This window comes from Ahaetulla prasina, chromosome 17, assembly GCF_028640845.1.
Source record: "Ahaetulla prasina isolate Xishuangbanna chromosome 17, ASM2864084v1, whole genome shotgun sequence".
Classification (NCBI taxonomy): Eukaryota; Metazoa; Chordata; class Lepidosauria; order Squamata; family Colubridae; genus Ahaetulla; species Ahaetulla prasina.
In genome coordinates, this window is record NC_080555.1 from 88,223 (window position 1) to 105,707 (window position 17,485).

At 48.2% G+C, this 17,485-nt stretch overlaps 1 protein-coding gene across 3 annotated transcripts; it reads right to left on the reverse strand.

The window, feature by feature from the left end:
* Positions 1 to 80: 80 nt before the first annotated feature.
* Positions 81 to 17,480, reverse strand: VPS45 (vacuolar protein sorting 45 homolog). 3 transcript variants are annotated; one of them, XM_058160666.1, is made up of 15 exons: positions 17,317 to 17,456; positions 17,018 to 17,147; positions 16,534 to 16,594; positions 13,745 to 13,824; positions 13,465 to 13,533; positions 12,141 to 12,278; positions 11,019 to 11,129; positions 10,745 to 10,879; positions 10,095 to 10,208; positions 9,467 to 9,634; positions 7,771 to 7,929; positions 7,451 to 7,558; positions 7,095 to 7,216; positions 5,099 to 5,230; positions 87 to 682 (listed from the first exon to the last, which is right to left on the reverse strand). In XM_058160666.1, exons 2-15 carry the CDS (start codon positions 17,135 to 17,137, stop codon positions 589 to 591), a joined length of 1,611 nt encoding a protein of 536 aa, XP_058016649.1. In that variant the 5' UTR covers positions 17,138 to 17,147; positions 17,317 to 17,456; the 3' UTR covers positions 87 to 588. The 3 variants fall into 3 exon arrangements, with proteins under 3 accessions (XP_058016650.1, XP_058016649.1, XP_058016648.1); XM_058160665.1 differs by having other exon boundaries at positions 89 to 682; positions 17,018 to 17,152; positions 17,317 to 17,478; XM_058160667.1 differs by lacking the exon at positions 9,467 to 9,634 and having other exon boundaries at positions 81 to 682; positions 17,018 to 17,152; positions 17,317 to 17,480.
* Between the last annotated feature and the right edge of the window lie 5 nt (positions 17,481 to 17,485).

Consider the following 17,485-nt stretch of genomic DNA (forward strand, 5'->3'; position numbering starts at 1 on the left):
CTTGGTTGTCTTCCACAAGCAACCCCATTCTCTGGCCAGCCAGCCTGCAGCACTTCCAGAGATATTCACTCATTTTAAATAAGAAACCCACATGGTCTCTGCCAGAGTGTCCTTTTATTGGAGTTCACACAGAGGCTCACTTGGTAGCCCCCCGCCCAGGAGGCAGACAACAAGCTGAGAACTGACCATGAAAGGGAGCTACACCCAAGAGAGAGAGAGAGAGAGAGAGACAGACAGACAGAGAGGAGAGAGAGAGAGAGAGAGAGAGAGAGGAGAGAGAGAGACCGAGACAGAGAAAGAGAAAGAGAGAGACAGACAGTTAGACAGACAGAGACAGAGGAAAGAGAGAGAGAGACAGAGGCAGAGAAAGAGAAAGAGAAAGAGAGAGAGAGACAGAGGGAGAGAGAGAAGAACTACGGTCTCCATCCCATCTGTGCTGTGTATGTGTGTAATAGGTGAAGGGAGACCTCAAGGTGATCTTCTGCAGCACTTATCCAGGAGGCCAAGCATGGAGCTCAGCAAGCTCTGAACCACTTCATACAGATTTTGGTCTGAGATGGCTAGGAAAGAGCCAATGGCGGTGCTGCCTCAGTTGAGCCGCCTGGCTGCAGCCTGGCCCATCCCCTGCGAACTCTCTGCACCCCGTCCTCGGAAGCCAGCAGCAGACACTTCTTCCAGGAAACTGGGGAAGATAGAAAGACACCAAGGGAGAAATTAGAAGAAAAGCAGCCATTTCTCATCAGCTGGCTCCAAAGGCCAATGTCTGGGTTGGGCCAAACGGGCAGGATTTGGGCCAGAGAGGGCAGACAGGGGACGAGGGCGTTCCCGCTTTTGCATCAAAGGCATCCCCGCCTTGACACCACTGAAGCTGAGAACCAAGCCAGGAAAGTAGGACCTGCCAAAGGCAGACTTAGGCAAAGGGATAAGGAGCAAAGCAGGAACCAGAGGTGGGTTTTAGCAGGTTCTGATCAGTTCTGGAGAACCAGCAGCGGAAATTTTGAGTAATTCGGAGAACCGGTAGTAAAAATTCTGACTGGCCAGAAGACACCCGGAGGTGGGCTGTCCAGGCAGAAAAGTTCTCTCCTGCTCAGCATCCTAGTCAGGGAGCCGCCTGACTCAGGAGCAGTCTACCTGAAAAGATGGTAGAATGCTATGGAAAGAATGCTTCCCTGGCCTGATCCAGGAATGGTCAGAGGCCCTAAAGGCTGGGCTTTGTGAGGCGCTGTGTGTGTGTGTGTGTGTGTGTGTGTGTGTGTGTGTCAGTGTCAGAATCTGGTTCTGACCAGTTCTGGAGAACCGGTAGCGGAAATTTTGAGTAGTTCGGAGAACCGGTAGTAAAAGTTCTGACTGGCCAGAAGACACCCGGAGGTGGGCTGTCCAGGCAGAAAAGTTCTCTCCTGCTCAGCATCCTAGTCAGGGAGCCGCCTGACTCAGGAGCAGTCTACCTGAAAAGATGGTAGAATGCTATGGAAAGAATGCTTCCCTGGCCTGATCCAGGAATGGTCAGAGGCCCTAAAGGCTGGGCTTTGTGAGGCGCTGTGTGTGTGTGTGTGTGTGTGTCAGTGTCAGAATCTGGTTCTGACCAGTTCTGGAGAACCGGTAGCGGAAATTTTGAGTAGTTCGGAGAACCGGTAGTAAAAGTTCTGACTGGCCCCACCCCCATCTATTCTCTGCCTCCTGAGTCCCAGCTGATCGGGAGGAAATGGGGATTTTGCAGTAACCTTCCCCTGGAGTAGGGAGGGAATGCAGATTTTATAGTATCTTTCCAATGCCACGCCCACCAAGCCACACCCACAGAACCAGTGGTAAAAAAAATTGAAACCCACCCCTGCCAGGAACCATCCGTAAGTTCCGAAAGATGAGAAGAAACTTGCAGGCTTCAGAAATGACGTCTGAGGCCACTTTGCAAAAAGAATATCTGAAATATCTCAGATTTTTGTTAAGCTCCTGCTAGAGGTTTCTGCTGAGTCAGTCTGAGAGATCTTCTCTGGTCTGGTGTCTGAGGCTCCAGGCTAGAAACCAGGGAACCATCAGCCCCAGGAAGGAGGAGGAGGAGGTGAGGGCAAACCGCTTCCAAAAACAGTGGCAGAAAAACGGCATGGCACCCATCCAGGCATTTCCTAGGAGTACTTCCTAGAAGCACATCACAGTCGTAATGGGGGATTTTAACTACCCTGACATCAACTGGGAGACAAACTCTGCATCAAGTGGAAGATCCAACAGGTTCCTAACAAACCTAGCAGACAACTTTGTTTCCCAAAAAGTAGAGAAGGGAACAAGGGGATCAGCCATATTGGACTTAATTCTCACTAACAGAGATGAAATAATAGAAGGTGTTGAAGCTACAGGAACCTTGGGGGCAAGCGATCACGCAATATTGGAATTCAACATTATGCAAACACAAGTAGTAGAACAAAGTCAAACTAGAGTCTTGGACTTTAAGAGAGCTAATTTCAATAAACTTAGAGAGAGCTTGAGAAGGATTCCATGGATGAGAATCCTCAAGGGGAAAACAATTCAAGAAGCTTGGGAAATTTTGAAAAGTGAGATTATAAAAGCCCAGTCTAGCACAATACCAATGAAGAAGAAAAATAATAGATTGAAAGACAAAAAAGACAAGTATAAAAAGTGGAAAGAGGGGCAAATAACTAAGGCAGAATATCAGCAAATAGCCCGAGCCTGTAAAGATGAAGTGAGGAAAGCTAAGGCTCAGAATGAACAAAGGCTAGCGACAAAAGTAAATAATAACAAAAAAAGCTTCTTCCAACATGTTAAAAACAAGAAAAAAGGAAACAATTGGCCCACTGCTGGGAGAAAGTGGCAAGAAGGTGACAAGCAACAGGGAGAAAGCAGATCTACTTAACTCATTTTTTGCATCTGTCTTTACACAAAAGGAAAAAACAATCCAACCTATCAAAAACAGCACCATAAAAAAACAGATTAGGAATATGTTAAAATAGGGGAAAAAATGGTAAGTGAACACCTGTCTACCCTAGACGAGTTCAAATCACCAGGACCAGATGTATTACATTCCAAGATTCTGAAGGAACTGTCAGACGAGATCTCAGAACCACTGAACTATATCTTTCAAAGATCCTGGAGCACAGGGGAACTGCCAGAGGACTGGAAAAGAGCTGATGTAGTTCCCATCTTCAAAAAAGAAAAAAAAAACAGATCCAGGAAACTACAGACCTATCAGCCTGACCTCAATAACAGGGAAGATTCTGGAAAAGATAATCAAGCAACTAATCACCGAACCTAGAAGCAAACAAAGTAATAACCAAAAGCCAACATGGATTTGTCAAAAACGGATCATGCCAGATTAATCTTATTGCATTCTTTGACAAAGTGACAAAATTAGTGGACCAGAGGAATGCTGTCGATATAATTTACTTGGACTTCAGTAAAGCATCTGATAAAGTAGACCATAACCTACTACTAGATAAAGTAGAAAAATGTGGGTTAGACAGCACCACCACCAGATGGATTCATAACTGGCTGACCAACCGCACTCAAAGTGTAGTCCTCAATGGAACTCCATCCACATGGAGGGAAGTGTGCAGTGGAGTACCCCAAGGCTCTGTTTTAGGCCCAGTATTCTTCAACATCTTCATCAATGACTTGGACAAGGGGATAGATGGGGAACTCATCAAATTTGCAGATGACACCAAGCTGGCAGGAATAGCCAACACTCCAGAAGATAGGCTCAAGATACAGAAGGATCTTGACAGACTTGAACATTGGGCGCTATCTAACAAAATGAAATTCAACAGTGAAAAAAGTAAGGTTCTACATTTAGGCAAAAAAAAAAATGCACAGGTACCGTATATGTGGTACCTTGCTCAACAGTAGTACCTATGAGAGGGATCTTGGAGTCCTAGTGGACAACCATTTAGATATGAGCCAGCAGTGTGCAGCAGCTGCCAAAAAAGCCAACACAGTTCTGGGCTGCATAAACAGAGGGATAGAATCAAGATCACGTGAAGTGTTAATACCATTTTATAATGCCTTGGTAAGACCACACTTGGAATATTGCATTCAGTTTTGGTCGCCGCGATGTAAACAAGATGCTGAGACTCTAGAAAGAATGCAGAGAAGAGCAACAAAGATGATTAGGGGACTGGAGGCTAAAACATATGAAGAACGGTTGCAGGAACTCAGTACGTCTAGTTTAATGAAAAGGAGGACTAGGGGAGACATGATAGCAGTGTCCAATATCTCAGGGGTTGCCACAAAGAAGAGGGAGTCAAACTATTCTCCAAAGCACCTGAGAGTAGAACAAGAAGCAATGGGTAGAAACTAATCAAGGAAAGAAGCAACCTAAACTAAGGAGAAATTTCCTGACAGTTAGAACAATTTATCAGTGGAACAACTTGCCTGCAGAAGTTGTGAATGCTCCAACACTGGAAATTTTTAAGAAAGTGTTGTATAACCATTTGTCTGAAATGGTGTAGGGTTTCCTGCCTGGGCAGGGGGTTGGACTAGAAGGCCTCCAAGGTCTCTTCCAACTCTGTTATTATTATTATTATTATTATTATTATTATTATTATTAGGAGCCAAGGCTGACTTGGAAGCACACACTTGCACAGAGTTTGTATTTTCCTTATTATTGGTTAGATTTACCTCTCACCTTGATTTTGCCTTTGTAACATCAACGATGTGAGATAAATTAAATTGAAAGAGGGCCAAGGAGGACCCCGTTATTTCCATGCCTCAGTCTCCCTATTGCAACCTCAACTGCTTTTTCAGTCTGGCTCCGGAAAGGCGGCCACACACCCAACAAATAATGAAAACCAGGTCTTTTTGTGCAAGAATGGTGGTGGTGGTGGTGGGGAAATATCCAAATATGCACCTGTTCCTCTTTCACCCACCAACCCCAGAATTTTCCTGCCTAAAACACGCAGAGCAATGGAAGGCAAGGCAGGCATTTGGGCAGACATGAAAGTCAAGTGTCCATCTGAACGTCTGCTATGGATGTGGCCTCCATGCGGGTCAGCTCTTCAGTTAGACATATTCTTAGAGCATTCCGTTATGAAGGAAAAGGAAAAAGACACATGGTTGAAAAGGACGGCAATGGCTCTGCCCACCTTCAACTCACCTCCTTGTGTTGTGCACCGTCGTCCCACCCAGCACGATCCGGACACCAGGGGTGGTACGATTCAGGTTGTAAACAGTCAGCGCCTCCTCGTAGGTTGCCCCACCAATGATGAAGACGATAATATCTTGTGGCCTGGAACGAACACGGGCAGAGAGCTCAGAAAAGGGCAGGAAAGGGGGCAAGAGGCTGCCCTCTTAGCTGGAGAGCAGCACTCTGACCCCATAAACTCCTCTGGAAGAGCTGCTCCTACATCTTCCTGCCCTCCGACCAGGCAAGGCCTGGTGGGCAAAGCCATCTTCGCAGAGGCTTGCCTGGCAGCGTCACAGGGTTTCTGTTGAAGATCACTCCTGGCAATCAATACTGTTCATTTAGGGCCAATTCAAGCTTCGTTTCAAATGCCGCTGAAATGTATATGCAGTTCCAAGCAAAGCTGTACCTTGTAAACTTAATATTGCAAAATGATACAATTCTAATTTTGTAAGCCGTTTTAACAACTCCATTCTTATAACTCCTAATGGTCCAAAAATTAGGGGAGGGGGAATTTTGCCAGTTTATTCCATAACTTTGATATTTCAGCTGTCAAAAACCAATAGTTTACAATCTTCTCCACTTTCTTTTGGGCTCCTTCAGTGCTCAATATAAAATTACCCACATCAATAAGTAAAATTTATTTTTCTTCAACTCCTACAATGACTGGCATGCTTTGCTGTAGATGTTGGTCTGCCCGAATTTAGAAATCCTGTACGTGTTTTATGAGGGTGCTCTGTAGCAGCTTCTGATGAGCACAGCAATACTTCAGAGCGTTTTTTGCGCAAATGCCGATGTGTTTTTGCCATCTGTGTTCCTCTATAGACTGACCCTTGAGTGACTGACCTGCCATCCTTCTGAGCCTCCTGCCTCAAACTAAGGTGGACTGCAAGGCAGGCAGGCAGGCAGGCAGGCAGGAAGGAGAGGTGGGTGTTGTAGCCCCTCACATCAAGGGCATGCCACCTTTGGGAAGATTTATTCAGCCCTCACTCTACTATCTCATGGCCTTTAAGGCAGTTTCTAACAATAGCATCTCAGCTAAGGGACCATTAACATTTCATATGTTAAAAGAACCTCAATGATCATTGCAAATGCCGAATTCATTAACTGCCCTATCAAATTTAGCCCTTTAGAGGGTCTAAATTAGCCACATATGAACAAAAACATTCTCTCCCACCTGTTGTGGTCCACCAGCAGCCTGCAGAGCTGGCAACGGAGTCGGACAGCGATGAGGCTGAGAAAGAACATGGGCCAGTCCTGGAGGCTGGGGAATGCCCGGATGAGGGCTCTGCGTCGGAGGCAGAGGTGGAGCCAGAGCCATCTGGGAGTGATGTGCGGACTCTGGAGCCTCCAGAGGCTGCAGTAGTGAGGCAGAGGAACAGGAGGAGCCTGTTCCTAGTGCACACATGAGAAGAGCTGCCAGAAGGCAAGAGCAGCTAAAGCAAAGAGGACAACTCGGGAGTAGGGCCAAGAGATGATTGGCCCCTCCCATAAGGCTTAAAAGACCAGCAATGGCGTTTGGGCTCTTTGTCGGAAAACAATGTTGATACATTTGCTCTTTGTCTTGCTGCATTTATTTCTTGTCGGCGTCTTCTGCTTTTGAACTTTTGCCAAGAAAAGCCTTTGGCAGTTTGCCTAATTAGACCAAGGTTGGTGATAAGACTGAAGAGTTGTGCTATGAAGAATTTGCTTTGATTTAGTTTGGACTACGCTGAGAATGAATTAATTCTCAGCTGTTCTAATAACGTCTGTTTGTTTTTTTTTTTTTTTTTTTTTTGTATAGCCTTCTCCGAAGACTCAGGGCGGCTTACAGTGTATAAGGCAATAGTCTCATTCTATTTGTATATTTTTACAAAGTCAACTTATTGCCCCCCCAACAATTTGGGTCCTCAGTTTTTGAACTGATTGTGTCTACTACTACCTACTTGGGCCTGGGTCACAACACCCCCCACTCCTGATGTCCTGTTACCTGTCACGCAGGCTGCTGGGCCCCAGGTACGGATACTGGTTGTCTTTCAGTTTCCCCTTGATGAGCTGATCCAGAGTCTCGTGCAATAAAGGTTGGTGCTGCGTGTACACATTCTCAACCCCCTAATAAGAAGGAGACGTTCAGAATGACGAGAGAGAATTCAGCCCCCATCTCAGGGCTTATGGAACTCACTGCATTTTTGTGCTTTTCATAGGCAAACATAATTCTTCCTTGCTGTATTAATTGCACACACATCCGTTTTACTTGGCCCTTTTGTAAACCACCCCCCTCCAGAATAAGAGCACAACTGTAACTGCAATACGGACATAGCTAAGAATAACAGAAACAAAAAATACCTTCAGCCCTTTGAGGAACTGTTTGGTAATGGCCACTGCATCCTTTGGGCTGAAGAGGTCACTCGACCGAACCCGTTTTCCTCCGTATTCAGTAATGGCAGGTACCAACTATTTAAGAAGCGGGAGGGGGGTAATCACTTTTAAGACTTCTGTGAGGCTTGAACATGGCCCTCCCGCTGGACATTCTGACCACCCACCTGCAAGTTTTCTGCAGAGATTTCAAGAAGCTGCTGACTTTTACCAAACCCAGAACCATCCAATCCGGAAAGAATGGAATTAAACCAGCCGGAAAGGTGAGCTTCCTCCCTTAGGCTCCTTACCTTGCGAAGCCTCTCGGGAACCCCCCGGTTCTTGAGATCCAGCATGAGGCCTGGAAGGCTGTTGCTGCTGTGTCGCTCGTAATGGAGGGCGTAGAGCATGACCAGCCGGACAGCATCCATCTCAGTCACTCGGGGGTTCTGCAAGAGCCGTCGAATGCTCTATGGAGAGAGAGAGAAAGCGGCCGCTCTCAAGAAAGCCCAGGACCTTAAGCAGAGCAGGGAAGAAGCCAGGTCTCAAGAAGATACGCTGTACTTTTTCCTATTCCTCAGAAGTTTTCAGTGACTGAAAACTTTCCTATTGACTTTGCTATTCCTCAGACTGACTTTCCTATTCCTCAGAGGTATTCAGGGACTGTATAGCAAGGTGAAGGCGATTCAGGCAAAGGAGAACACTGTCAAGATCTGTTTCTCTCATCCCTGCATGGCCACGGAGGCACCCAATGAAAAAAGCCCCTTCCTGGAAAGACTGCCTGCTTTTCTTCAACCGTGGGCCTCCTCATTCCTTGCCCCTTGCGCTCATCCCTCACAGCATCTCTGAAAGGGACGGCATTTTTACTGGTGGGCCACTGAGCCCCGTGGCCATGGCATTAGAGGCCAAGGCCAGGAGATTGTGCCTTTGAAGCAGCTAAAGGGCAGATTTTCTGCCTACCCCATAGCCAGATGCCCTCAAACCATCAGTCTCTCCTCGTGGGACAAATCCCTCTTTTCGAAGCAGGCCCTCCCTCCCTCCCTCCGACATCCTGGGATGGTGGAATTCAGAGAAGATTGCTTTCCTCATGGCCTCCAGGTGATCTCTGGGCCTTCCCTCAACTAAATTCCATTCCCTGGGCCAGTGTCAGTTTTGGAAGCCATATTAGGCCGGAAGCTTCCGTGCTGCCACTTTCTCTTGTGTGGGAAAGTCGGGGGAGGGGATTTAGTAGAGGGGTTGTCTTTAAACAAAATAGCATTCTTCCTGTCGCTCAAGGTCAGGCCGATCCTGCATCTGGAGAAGGTCGGAGTGCTGTCTCGAGAGGGGACGGATGGTGATTGAAGCATGTGTTCGACTGAGGAGTGAGGGGATGGTTTTGGGTGGGTGGGGGGGTTTGGTTGATTTACTGTGGGAAAACCCGGACCTCTCAGATTTGGGTTTTCCCAGATGTGCCAGTTTACCTATCCTAGTAAATAGAACTTTGAAAGATGCTTGCTTCAGAGTTTTTACTTGGAGTTGGGGTCTTTTTCTGGAATGCTGACAGCCAGTTGACAGAAGGCTACAGAATGGAAGCGCTCTAAGAAACACCCAGTGAAAAGGAAGCCCAAATGGGACGCTTTGCGGAGGGGGAGGGCAAGGATATACGTTGATACAATTGAAACTCTCAGGAGGCAGGCACCGAATGATCGGTTCACCCCCTTCAGGTTTGTTCACCAAGATGTTATTAACTGGGTTTGGGTCATTCATTCAAAATGATGGTTACCAGCATGCCCATCACATCCTCAGACAGAAGTTAAACAGCCTGAGGGCTTAGCCATAACTACGGTATGGAACAGCCCATGGCTAACACATCTTGGCAATCACAATGAGGGAGCACAGACTTTCCTTAGACTAGTGTTGGGAGCATTACCGTGGGAGTATCGAGTCTTGTTTCCTTCCCGCTCTGGATGCTGCTCCGACACGCACATTCACACCCTTTGGCGTGTGGGAGCAGGGCCCCGGAGGTACCTGTAGAGCTCCAGAGTGGTCATTCTGACAGGCCAGCTCCTGCTCGGCCTCGGACACCTCCAGCAAGTTCCTCTCGCTCACTAGCCTGGAGAGCTCCCCCACCACTGTCACGTGCTTGGAGACGGTGCCAGACATCTTCTTGAACTGGGGATAGTTCTCTACAAAGGCCTGGAAGGGGAAGGGAGAGCTTTGGGGGAGACTCCTGGCTGACCAGGCAAAGGCCTCTTCCAAGCTAATTCATCGTGAGAGCTCCTGCATTGACAACAGGCTTCCCCACCACCACACCTCAACACTCGGGTACAAGCAGCTGCCTACCCTCCTGTGCCCACAGCTGAGCAAGCAGATATCCCACCCACCCAGGGGTGAAACACTACCGGTTCAGCGATGCCGGCGGGTGGTTTGGAGAACCGGTGGCAATTGCAGCGCGAGGTTCCACCCACCAGCCCAGTTGTCGTTACGTCCTGGTGTTAACCAGGAAATAACCTGTTTTTTTAACTCTCTGCGCATGCGCAGAAGGGTTTTGCACATGCAGGAAGGGTCTGGGTGCGCATGTGATGCATGCACGAGCAGAGTGCATGCACTTCTGAACCGGTCGAGAAGGTAAGTAGATTTCACCCCCTCGCTTCACCTTCATGTCTGCAATCGATTCTAGTTTCTGCTGCTCTTTGGGTTTCTTCCTCTGGAAATCTTCCATCAGGTTCTTGATATTGCTGCCAATTTCCGCAAAGTTCAGGTACATGTTCTGAGGAGAGGTGAAGGGACCCATTTGAAGAGGGGAAGGGAGACCCCAGGATAGCAACCTCTCACAAATTGGAAAAGCTGCGCAGAGATTGCCCAACCCATCTCCAACCCCAGCTGCCACAAAGGAGCATCGCAATCGGTCAGCTGGCTCTCAACTGGATCACACTCTCCTGAATAAAAGGATCCCAGGAAGCGGGGCAGAACATTTGGAAATATGGAACCGGAAGTGCCTAATTAAAAGCGCTTTCCGTGCAGCCATATGCACCACATTTGTTATGTTGGAGGGACCTGACATTTGGCTAAACCTGGATGATTGTACACATCATAGTAAGCCATGGTTTGTTAAATCACTGACTGAGTTCAGCTCCAAACAAGCATATTAAGGGTGATGCATATATAGTCCAGGGTCCACCTCGCAGCCCTGGTAGAGCGAATAAACCAGGTTTTAATCCAGAGCCTCAGCTGGGGGCAGGGGAAAGAGAACCTACTGGCAGAACTAGAATCCAAAATCTGAAATGAAGGCTTGCAGCTTCTTACATTGGCATAAAACTCATCGTTCTCAGCAGACAAGACCACCTCCCGCAGGTCTTTGCTGATGCCTGGGACCCGAGAGAGATCAATGCGATTATTGTTAATTCCCAGCAGTTCGTGGACCATGGCTTGGTACGTCCACTAGACAGAGAGGGAGGCAAGCGGAGAGAGGGCACAGTCATTTCTCTGGAGGTGCTATTTGAGGAAGAAAAGAAAACCCCAGCCATGGTGGCATAGCCCTTCCTTCACCAACTCTGCAGCTCTTATAGCGGCCACTCACCTGGTTCAGAAGCGGAGTGATAGCATCGTCCGAGCGGTCCAGGAGCAGCAGCAGTGGAGGGACTTCGGTGCGACGGAAGTCAAAGAGCTCATACTCTTTCGTGATCACTTGCTGTTTGAGGCAAAAGAAATTCCTCTGTTGGGTGGGGGGGGGGGCAGAACGCCAATGCTCTAAAAATACAGAAATAGGCTGTGCAAATGCCAAAGGCTTTTGGCTCTACTAAATAGGAAGAGTTGGACCATAAAGAAGGCTGAGCGCCAAAGAATTGAGGCCTTTGAACTCTGGTGCTGGAGAAGACTCCTGCAAGTCCCATGGACTGCAAGGCGAACAAACAAGTCAGTCCTAGAGGAGATCAATCCTGACTGCTCTTTAGAAGGCCAGATCCTGAAGATGAAACTCTAATACTTTGGCCACCTAATTTATTTATTTATTTTATTTTATTAGATTTTTATACCGCCCTTCTCCCGAAGGACTCAGGTCGGTGTACAGCCAGATAATAAAAACCCACAATATACACAGTAAAACAAAACTAAAACCGAGCATATTACAAAGATGGCCAAAATTTAAAACAATTTAAAACCCTAAAATCCATAAATAACCCCAATTAAAAATTTAATAAAAACTTTTAAGCCAGTCCCGCTTGAATAAATAAGTGCGTTTTCAGCTCACGGCGAAAAGTCCGAAGATCAGGCACTTGGCGTAAACCAGGGGGAAGTTCGTTCCAAAGCATAGGAGCTCCAACAGAGAAGGCCCTACTCCTGGGGGCCGCCAGCCGACATTGTTTGGCGGACGGCACCCTGAGAAGACCCTCTCTGTGTGAGCGTACAGGTCGGTGGGAGGCATAAGGTAACAGCAGGCGGTCCCGTAAGTACCCGGGCCCTAAGAAGGTAGGACTCACTGGAGAAGAGCCTAATGCTGGGAACAATTGAGGGCAAAAGAAGAAGAAAGGGACGACAGAGAACAAGGTGACTGGATGGAGTCACTGAAGTAGTTGGCGTGAGCTTAAATGGACTCCAGAGGACAGGAAGGCCTGGAGGTCGCGATGGGCCGGACATGACTTCACAACTAACAACAACAACAACAACAACAACAACAACAAACAGGGAGAATATAAAACTACACCTTGACACCTTCAGCCAGCCTCTTGGCCAAGTCAGAAGAGAGCTGGTAACGAATCATGGGGCACTTCTTCAGGGAAAGAAGCAAGGCGGTGAGGCCCTGAGTAGTCCTGCATAAATGGGCTGGCTCCCAGTTGTGGCCCTGGAAACAGAAAACAGCCGAGAGTTGCAAAAGAGCCGCCCAGGCTCGGCCCCCAAGCAAGTATCAGGGGGAGGTCCTGGGGAGCTCTGGCTCTTTAGGAGCAAACTAATGGGGAGTGGAGGTGTCTGTATCGCAGGCATTTCCCCCCCTTCAAAGCGTAAACGCTTTTCCTAAAGGAGAGTCTCTTTGGCTAGACTTCAGCTGTTACGTCATCACTCTCCTCTTTGATTTAAGCTTTAAGTAAAGCCAGCAATGATGCAAGCTTTGACTTCCAAAACAAACTTCCTCAATGTATCTGTCACATGACTGCAGTATATACAAAAACAGCATTTAGGCTGCAGGGAGGAAAGAAACCTCCTCCCAATGTTGCAGTGTTCTCATTTTTAGCTATCGAAGAGCAAAATTGCTCCTGTAAAGATCGTTTTGCTACCTAAATAGAACCGCTTCGTAATCCCACTGAAGAAAACCCATCACTCGTGTCTTAACATCTCTTAAGAGCCACGGAAGCTCAAAATGGCAGAATGCCAGCTAAAGTCTTTAGGAAGTGCAATTTTCAGCAAGCTCTCCTTATCTTTCTGCCCAGTCAGCCCAAAAGAACCAGAGATTGACACCTGAAAGGCAGTGGCACTAGAATCGTAATGGTGAACTTTTGGCATGTGTGCCAGAGGTGGCACATAGAGCCCTCTCTGTGGGCACACGTGCCATCACCAGTTGCTCTCTTGGTTTCCGGTGCAGGCATGAGAGTGCCAGAAAACGGCCTGAAAATGGCTAAAAAACAGGCCTTTTTTTGGACTGTTTTCAGGCTGTTTTGTAGCCATTTTTGAGCCATTTTTGGCCTGAAAAATGGCCTGAAACAGCCCGAAAAATGGCCTGAGGACAGCCCGAAAAACTGACTGAAAACAGGCATGTGCGCTCCAGCCAGCTGGTCTTCGGGTTTCCGGTGCTCCTGCGCACACAAAGACCAGCTGGCCGGCGCACGTGTGTGTGCTGGAAACCCGAAGACCAGCTGGCACACATGCGCACTGGCTAGCTGGTCTTTGAGTTTCCGGCGCTCCAGCGCGTGCCCATGTACATACACCTGTTCCGGTTTGGGCACTTGGTGCCAAAAAGGTTCGCCATCACAGCACTAGAAGTTCTGTCCCGCCGCTCTCAAACATACATTCCTGCCCGGCAACGGCCGCCTTACCTGACAGCAGGCAGGGAGGTTGAGAGAAAACACATGTGGATTCACAGCAATGTAATCTCCATAGAATTCCTACCAAAAGAAAAGTAGAAAAGATCCACTGTTATGCCAACAATAAACTGACTTATGACGTTGTGGTCAGCCCAGTCCCTGGAAGCAGGCAGCTGTAGGCCTGGCCTTCTGCACAGCCGGCAATTTTGTTAAAAGGCCTTTGTCCTACTGGGGGCTGGGTCCTCTGCTTCTAAAATACCTCGACTGTGCCAGATGCCAGGGCAGCACATACCTGCACTTCAGCTACCACTTCCTGCTCATCAGCTTCTGCCAAAGACTTGACGTCGCTCTTGCTGATCACATTGCTGAAATCTGAAATGACAGCTTGATAAGAAGCCAGTAAGGGACAAACAGTCTTTTGAAAAGTTCCTCAAAATATCGCAGTATGAAAAGAAGAACGAAGAGAGGGATGAGTGCAGGCAAAAAGCAGGACCCACTTACACGTACTGGCCTGCATTTAACCTGGGACTTTAGCACTAGCTGCAGTTCTTCTCCAATCAGCTCCTGCTTCGCAAAAGCGGATCACCTGACTTGGAGACCTCATTATGAGACATAATACATCAGTAAACTATCATTTAACCAATTGCTGCAGTTCAAAATCAGATCATATATATTGTCATTTGTCTTTTTATAGATAGTTTACTTTTTACAGAGATTTTTCTGGTGTTTCTATAGAGGTTTTAAACCATCCTATCAATAGATTTTGGTCATGAACATAACCAAAGTAATAAAAATAGAATAAAGCTACCTATTCCAAAGGCTCTGTGGGTGAATATTGGAAGTTTTATGACCACTTAGGCCAAAAGTCCCTGACCGGATCAATGTGGCTACTTAAGCTAAGAGTGATCCTAGAGGCCAAGCTTTGTGTCCTTGTTGCAGGCTCAGATAGGGTACTTGAGCGTGTACAATTTAATGATTTAGCCATGTAGCCACATCCCTTTCTTGCATACAGAAAATTTAATCTGGGTTATCAAAACCTAACTGAAGTTCAAATTAAATAATAATAATAATAATATTTTAATTTGTATACCGCCCTTCTCCCGAAGGACTCAGGGCGGTGCACAGCCAGAATAAAATACAGAAAACAACACATACAATACTAAGAACAACCCTTAAAAAACATATTCAATTGGCCACATTTAAAATACAATATCCCTATAAAATTTACAAAAATTTAAAACCCATAAAATCAATTTAAAATTTTAAAAATTCAAGCCAGTCCAGCAAGGCGGAATAAATAGGTTTTAAGTTCGCGGCGAAAGGTCCTGAGGTCAGGTAATTGTCGAAGTCCAGGGGGAAGTTCGTTCCACAGGGTAGGAGCCCCCACAGAGAAGGCCCTCCCCCTGGGGGCCGCCAGTCGACATTGCTTGGCTGACGGCACCCTAAGGAGTCCCTCTATGTGAGAACGCACCAGTCGTTGGGAGATAGAAGATGGCAGTAGACGGTCCCGTAGATATAGAATAGAATAGAATAGAATAGAATTTTTTATTGGCCAAGTGTGATTGGACACACAAGGAATTTGTCTTGGTGCATATGCTCTCAGTGTACATAAAAGAAAAGATACGTTCATCAAGGTACAACATTTACAACACAATTGATGATCAATATATCAATATAAATCCCGGTCCTAAGCCATGGAGCGCTTTAAAGATAGTCACCAATACCTTGAAGCGCACCCGGAAGACAACAGGCAGCCAGTGCAGTCTGCGCAGGATGGGTGTTATGTGGGAGCTCCGAACTGCTCCCTCAATAACCCGCGCAGCCGCATTCTGGACTAACTGGAGTCTCTGGGTGCTCTTCAAGGGGAGCCCCATGTAGAGAGCATTGCAATAGTCCAAGCGAGAGGTAACGAGAGCATGAGTGACCGTGCATAGGGCATCCCGGTCCAGGAAGGGACGCAACTGGCGGATCAGGCGAACCTGATAAAAAGCTCTCCTGGAGACGGTCGTCAAATGGTCTTCAAAGGACAACCGTCCATCCAGGAGCACGCCCAAGTTGCGCACCCTTTCCATTGGGGCCAATGACTCGCCCCCAACAGACAGCCGCAACTGCAGCTGACTGTACCGGGGTGTCGGCATCCACAACCACTCCGTCTTGGAGGGATTAAGCTTGAGCCTGTTCCTCCCCATCCAGACCCGTACAGCTTCCAAACACCGGGACAGTACTTCGATAGCTTTGTTGGGGTGGCCTGGGGTGGAAAAGTACAGCTGCGTGTCATCAGCGTACACCTGATGATCTCACCCAGCGGCTTCATAGAGATGTTGAACAGGAGAGGCGAGAGAATCAATCCCTGCGGCACCCCACACATGAGGCGCCTCGGGGTCGATCTCTGCCCCCCTGTCAACACCGTCTGCATCCGGTCAGAGAGGTAGGAGGAGAACCACCACTCCCAAACCCTCCAACCGGCGCAGCAGGATACCATGGTCGATGGTGATCGAAAGCCGCTGAGAGGTCTAATAGGACCAGGGCAGAGGAGTAACCCCTATCCCTGGCCCTCCAGAGATCATCCACCAAGCCACGTTGGTGAATAAAGCAGAAACCTATATAATATCAAGACCATGGTATACAAATTTTATTAGATTGTAAGTATGCCAGATTCTTGAAACAGCAAAGCCCAAAGCAGATTCATGGGCAGTGAGGCCAGCTGCAGACTAAACATACACTTAAGTATTCACTGAACTGAATACTTCACCTGCATAGCTGCCCCCCACCAGATGGACAAACTAAAAGCCCCATCTCCCTCTGGCTCAGCCAGGATGAATAACAGGTAGTGGCATTTCACAGGAGGAAAAGTTAAAAGGAGAAAAGCCCCTGCAACATGTCCTGTCTTCCCCCCAGCCAGTACTTGCTTGCTGCGCCAATCTCGTTCGGTTAAAACAAGACAACAGTCAGTCAGTATGTTTGTCTCCAGAAGCAGCAGCCCCGGGGATAAGTGCACACAAAAATCCTGAGTCCTGCCGTAAGTTATGCACGAGAGAACACAATGCAGGAAGGATGCTGGCAAAGGCCTGGTGTACTCACAGATAAAATAAGAGCTGTATTTGGGTCTCCGCAACTCCTGGATAAGATACTCCACATTTTCCTAAGGAAGAAACAAATCCAAAGTGGGAAAAAAATGGAAAGATCAGCAAACTAGCAGGAAACCAGTAAAGGAGAAAGTATAACTGAGTTTATTCAGCAAAAAGCTACCCAGAGGACCACAGACCTCTTCTGGGGGTGCAAAATATCTGACAGCACCACAGATAGAGGCTGGGAGTCAAGATTCAGGCAGTGACAAACTGGGGAGGGGGAAGAGGTAGTCTTGAGGTGGCACCTGCCTGGAGAGAGAGGCTTCTCTGGCACCCAGGGCAAGTGGAGCCACTACCACCACCACCACCACCACCACCCGACTTTGGGGAGCAGAGTCATGTGGAATGACAGCTGCCTGTGAGACCGGGGTAGGGGGTAGGGGGGAGCAGAAGCCCCGCAGCAACAGGGCCTTGAGTGGGGAGCAGGAGGGGGTTACCTTGGTGGGCCGGAGGAAGCAGATGGCTTTCAGGTGCTTCATGCTCTCCCGGTTGAGCGAATCGATGCGCTCAAAGAGGTAGACCTCCTTCTGCAGAATCTCTGACTGCGTGTACACCATGCTGACGATGCTGGTCTAGGACAAGCGAGTCAGAGGAGGGAGAAAGCAAGGGCTCGAGGCCGCTCGGAATTGGGTTCCTGCGCCGCCGAGCACGACGGGGAGCACCGGGGCGCTACGAAACGTCCCACTCCACTCCCCTCCCCTCCTCTCCCCCGTGCCAACCCTCCGCCGCAGCTCACCGTCTCTTTATCCATCAGCAGGACCTTCATGCCGGCCCCGCTGTCGCCGATCATCCTGGAGATGTACTGCTTCACCGCCAGCACCACGTTCATTTTGCCGGCTCCCCTCCGGCACCCGCGGCGCCTCCGCTTTCCTCGCGCTGGGGAAGAGCCCGGCCCGCACTTCCTC

Excerpts from the sequence above, each read along its gene's own strand:
- VPS45 (XM_058160665.1), bottom strand. The coding sequence starts at position 17,409 with ATGAACGTGGTGCTGGCGGTGAAGCAGTACATCTCCAGGATGATCGGC. Across the intron at positions 17,153-17,316 it reads TGCTGATGGATAAAGAGACG|ACCAGCATCGTCAGCATGGT; the intron begins GTGAGCTGCGGC and ends CGCTTGTCCTAG. Across the intron at positions 11,130-12,140 it reads GGCTGGCTGAAGGTGTCAAG|CAAGTGATCACGAAAGAGTA; the intron begins GTGTAGTTTTAT and ends TGCCTCAAACAG.